Source organism: Protobothrops mucrosquamatus, unplaced genomic scaffold, assembly GCF_001527695.2.
Source record: "Protobothrops mucrosquamatus isolate PMUCROS unplaced genomic scaffold, P.Mucros_1.0 scaffold_149, whole genome shotgun sequence".
Taxonomy (NCBI): Eukaryota; Metazoa; Chordata; class Lepidosauria; order Squamata; family Viperidae; genus Protobothrops; species Protobothrops mucrosquamatus.
The window spans coordinates 1,099,106-1,103,238 of NW_015386225.1; the positions used below are offsets into that span (position 1 = coordinate 1,099,106).

The 4,133-nt window shown below is 57.1% G+C and overlaps 1 protein-coding gene across 1 annotated transcript; it reads left to right on the forward strand.

Annotated features, from left to right (window-relative positions):
• Window positions 1–1,993: 1,993 nt before the first annotated feature.
• OLIG2 (oligodendrocyte transcription factor 2) lies at window positions 1,994–2,941 on the forward strand. The gene has a single exon (XM_015819711.1). It carries the CDS (start codon window positions 1,994–1,996, stop codon window positions 2,939–2,941), a length of 948 nt encoding a protein of 315 aa, XP_015675197.1.
• The last annotated feature ends 1,192 nt before the right edge of the window (window positions 2,942–4,133 follow it).

A 4,133-nucleotide genomic window follows, 5' to 3' on the forward strand; every position in this document is an offset into this window, starting at 1 on the left:
GAGCCAGGCTCCATACTGCTCCCCAAATGTTATTGTTTCCTCGGGTCCACACACCCCGCGGCCAGCTGTTGCGGGTGCTGTCATTGCAGCGTTTTATTCGAGAAGCCGCAAAACTCTCCTCCTGTCTCCAGGCTCCCTATTGGCTGGGAGGCGGGGAAGGCGTGCGTCCGTACCCGTCTCACTGAGCGGAATTCGGCGGCGTGACGTCAGTCCGCCGTTCTCCCCCCCCCCCCCCCCCCCCCCCCCCCCCCCCCCCCCCCCTCCCCAGCCCCGCAGCAGTTCGCTCATTGGCCCAGCCGCCCGTCCAGGACAATATTCATTGTTCTTTAGCGGCTCGGCCGAGCGACGCAGCTATAAAAATCGCGCGCCGAAGGAGGAAAGGTGCTTCTTATTAACTGCAATCTGGGGGCAGCCCGCAGCTCAGCTGGAGCGGATCCTCCGGCTGGCCAGGGAGACCCGCTCCGAAGTGTAAGTCTTCCCTTGCCGTTGCCTTGCCGGCAGGTTCGCTTTCGTACAGCCCGCTGAAAACTCACCGGTCAGTCTGTTCGAATCCCAGGCGGGAGCGGTGGGTGGTTTTGGTTTGTTTTTTTTTCTTCCCCCCTCGCCAAACTTCCTTTTAGCGCTCCTCCAAGAAATATTACGGGCACTGTAGTGATTTGATTCAGGGGGTTGAGGAAAAGCAAGCATTCAAAGTAGATCTGATGTAGCGAGGAAATGTTTATCTGGTTTTAGTGACTTTTTTGGAGAAGAAATCTTGTTTGGTCGCTATATTAAGGAGAAGGGATGGGGACATATTTATCTTGTTTTAGTGACTTTTTGGGAGAAGAAATCTTGTTTGGTCGCTATATTAAGGAGAAGGGATGGGGACATATTTATCTTGTTTTAGTGACTTTTTGGGAGAAGAAATCTTGTTTGGTCGATATATTAAGGAGAAGGGGTGGGTTGTTGGGTTTTTTTGTGTTGTTTTTTTTTGCAGCCGCCTGGCACAGAGTCATTTCTGACTAGAGACGAGTAGAGAGGGCGCCGGGATAGTTGGCTGAGGAGAGCTGGCCGGTTATAAAACTCCTCTAGCATCAGAACAAAGATTAATCCTAAGATTAAACCGCCCTGCGGTTTATTTGGGTAGGCTTTTTTTTTTAAAAAAAAAAAAAATACTTCGATGCGATGTGTGAAAGTGGGTGGGCCTAAATCGATGCAAACCGCAGAGAGCAGATTTAAATGGGACATAAATGTAGTTCGAATAGAAAAGTCCAGCACGCTTTGGCCAAACAAGTTTTAAAAAGTTGTCCAAAGTTTGTTTTCAGGCTGTCCCTTTCACATCTCATTTCGGGGAGGGGTGGCGCTCGGGGTGTTCGGTGGGAGAAAAGCTAGGCAAGGACGGGATTTTCAGTTTCTGCTGGAGGTAAGAGAGAAAACGAGAAGGTGGGCTGAGCTTCGGAACAGGACACTGTTGCGTGATCCTCAAAACAGTTGAGCCGTTTCTTGCAACCACCGATTAAACCGCAGCAGAGTCTAGGTCTAGGACGAGGGCCCGGTTTCTCAGTTTTAAATTTTTTTTAAAAATTAGGTTTTTCCATAATGCTGGAAACGGGGTGGAGAAAAGCAGGCTATTTTGGATATTTATGGCTAATGATTTAGACACACAGATCTGAGGCTAGAGGTCCTTCTTTCAGGCTTACAAGTAAATAACGGTGATTTTTTTTAAAAGAAAAGGGTTTATTCGACATATTGGCCACAAGTTAATTAAATTAACAAATATGAACTCTAAATCCTCTTGGAATCCCCGGGCTTTCAGAAGCGCTGCACATTTTGAGTACCGGCGCCGGGCTTTTTCTGCCTTTGGCGGAGCGCGAGAGAGAAACTTTGGGTTCTGGTTCGGGGCTTCGCCGACGCTCGACCCAAAGCCCCGACCGCGACCTTTTGCGGGGCTGCTCCGTTGCCTGACGCCGCTTGTCTCTCTTTCCTCCGCAGGCGGCCGGGGCGGCGGGCCAGCATGGACTCGGACGCCAGCCTGGTGTCGAGCCGCCCTTCGTCTCCGGAGCCCGATGAGCTCTTCGTTTCGGCCAGGAGCAAGAGCGGCGGGAGCTTCTCGGCGGGCGGCGCCGTGTCCAGTTCGACGCCCAGCGACTCCCCCGCGGAGCTGAGCGCCGAGCTGCGCAGCGCCATGAGCGCCGCCGGGGTGGTGGTGGTGGACAAGCTGGCCTTCAAGTCGCCCTCGTCCTCCTCTTCTTCCTCCTCGTCCTCCTCGTCCTCTTCCTCGACGTCCAAGAAGGACAAGAAGCAAATGTCGGAGCCGGAGCTGCAGCAGCTGCGCCTGAAGATCAACAGCCGGGAGCGCAAGCGGATGCACGACCTGAACATCGCCATGGACGGGCTGCGGGAGGTGATGCCCTACGCGCACGGGCCCTCGGTGCGCAAGCTCTCCAAGATCGCCACCCTCCTGCTGGCGCGCAACTACATCCTCATGCTCACCAACTCGCTGGAGGAGATGAAGCGCCTGCTCAGCGAGATCTACGGCGGCCACCACGCCGCCGGCTTTCACCCCGCCGCCGCCGCCGCCGCCTGCTCGGGGGGCCTGGTGGGCCACGCCGCGCCTCTGCCCGCTCACCCGGCTTCCCACGCCGTGCACCACCCCATCCTGCCCCCCACCGCCGTCTCCAGCGCTTCCCTGCCCGGCTCCGCGGGGCTGTCGGCCGTCGGCTCCATCCGACCCTCGCACGGCCTGCTCAAGTCTCCGCCGAGCGCTGCGGCCGCCGCCGCCGCCGCTGCAGCAGCTGCAGCCGCAGCAGCAGCCGCCGCGGCTCCGCTAAGCAGCAGCTTCCAGCACTGGGGCGGGATGCCGTGTCCCTGCAGCATGTGCCAGGTGCCGGCCCCCTCGCACCACCACGTCTCCGGGCTGAGCGCGCCCAACCTGCCCAGACTGACCGGCGACGCCAAATAAAGGGCGGCGCGGTGGGAAGGAGGGAGGGGAAGGAAGGGAGGGGAGGGCAAGCAACCGGGAGCGGGGATCACCCACCCACCTACCCACCCACCCACCCCTTGGGGAGAGGGAATCGCCCGCCCGGACTTGCGCGCCCGCCCGGCAGCCCAAGGTAAGGAGGGTCCCTCCAGGACTTTCCGACAGCGCGGGTTCCAAAGCCCCGGACGCTAAAGGAGGCCGTCGGAAGAAGGAGGCCGTCCTTCGCGGAGCTGCGGCTGCCGTCTTCTCCGCTCCGCTGACAGCCCCGGTCTGGGTGGAGACGCCGCAGGCGCGGCTGCCGGCAGCTGAAAGCCGGGTTTCTTTTCTCTTCTCTTTGTATAAAGACGGGAAGGACCCCCCGGCCTGGGTTAGACGCTCGCTTTCAAAGAGAGGGGCCCAAATGCCCAGCGTTTCTTCCCACCTCGAGGGGTTTTTTTTTCCCCCCTTTTAAAAAGTAGAGGGGGGAGGGGATCAGATTTGCAGGCCGATTTAAAACTACTTGATCTACAACAGGGGTAGTCAAGCTTGGCTCTTTTATGACTCGTGGACTTCAATTCCCAGAATCCCTGAGCCAGCTTAGCTGGCTCAGGGATTCTGGGAGTTGAAGTCCACGAGTCATAAAAGAGCCAAGCTTGACTACCCCTGATCTACAATTTCGTTGAAACTGGGAAAGCTTCAGGGCCAGAGTTGGCGGAGGGGGGGGGGGTCGCCCCTAGGCTCCTCTCTGGACGTCCCCGGGCGAGTGGTGCTCGTTAACTATGTAAAGGTAGCTATACGGAAACGCGCCCCGCCCGATTTCAGAGTAATTGGCTTCCAGCCTAAACCCAAGTAGCGATCTGTAGGGCTTTCCAGAACAAAAACGATCCAGTTACCCTAACTCAGAAGAAAGGCGACCGGTCTTGGGCGCGATCCAACCGAAGCTTAAGCAGTTTTAAGTGCCACCGAGCTCCAATCCCGACTTTTCGAAAGTTTATCCCAAAGTGAGTCAGACGCTGGGTAGGTGGTCGCGGCCGTCGCCTAGAAGCTCCGGCTGGATCGAGGCCCGGGTCTTTAGGATCGCAGTGTTGTATTTGGAGCAGCAAATACGAGGGGACCAAAATAAAGCGAAGTCCTCGCATCTGCTGTTGCCTCCGGGGGGGTGTTGTTAAGGGTGGCATTACTTCGATGCATTCTC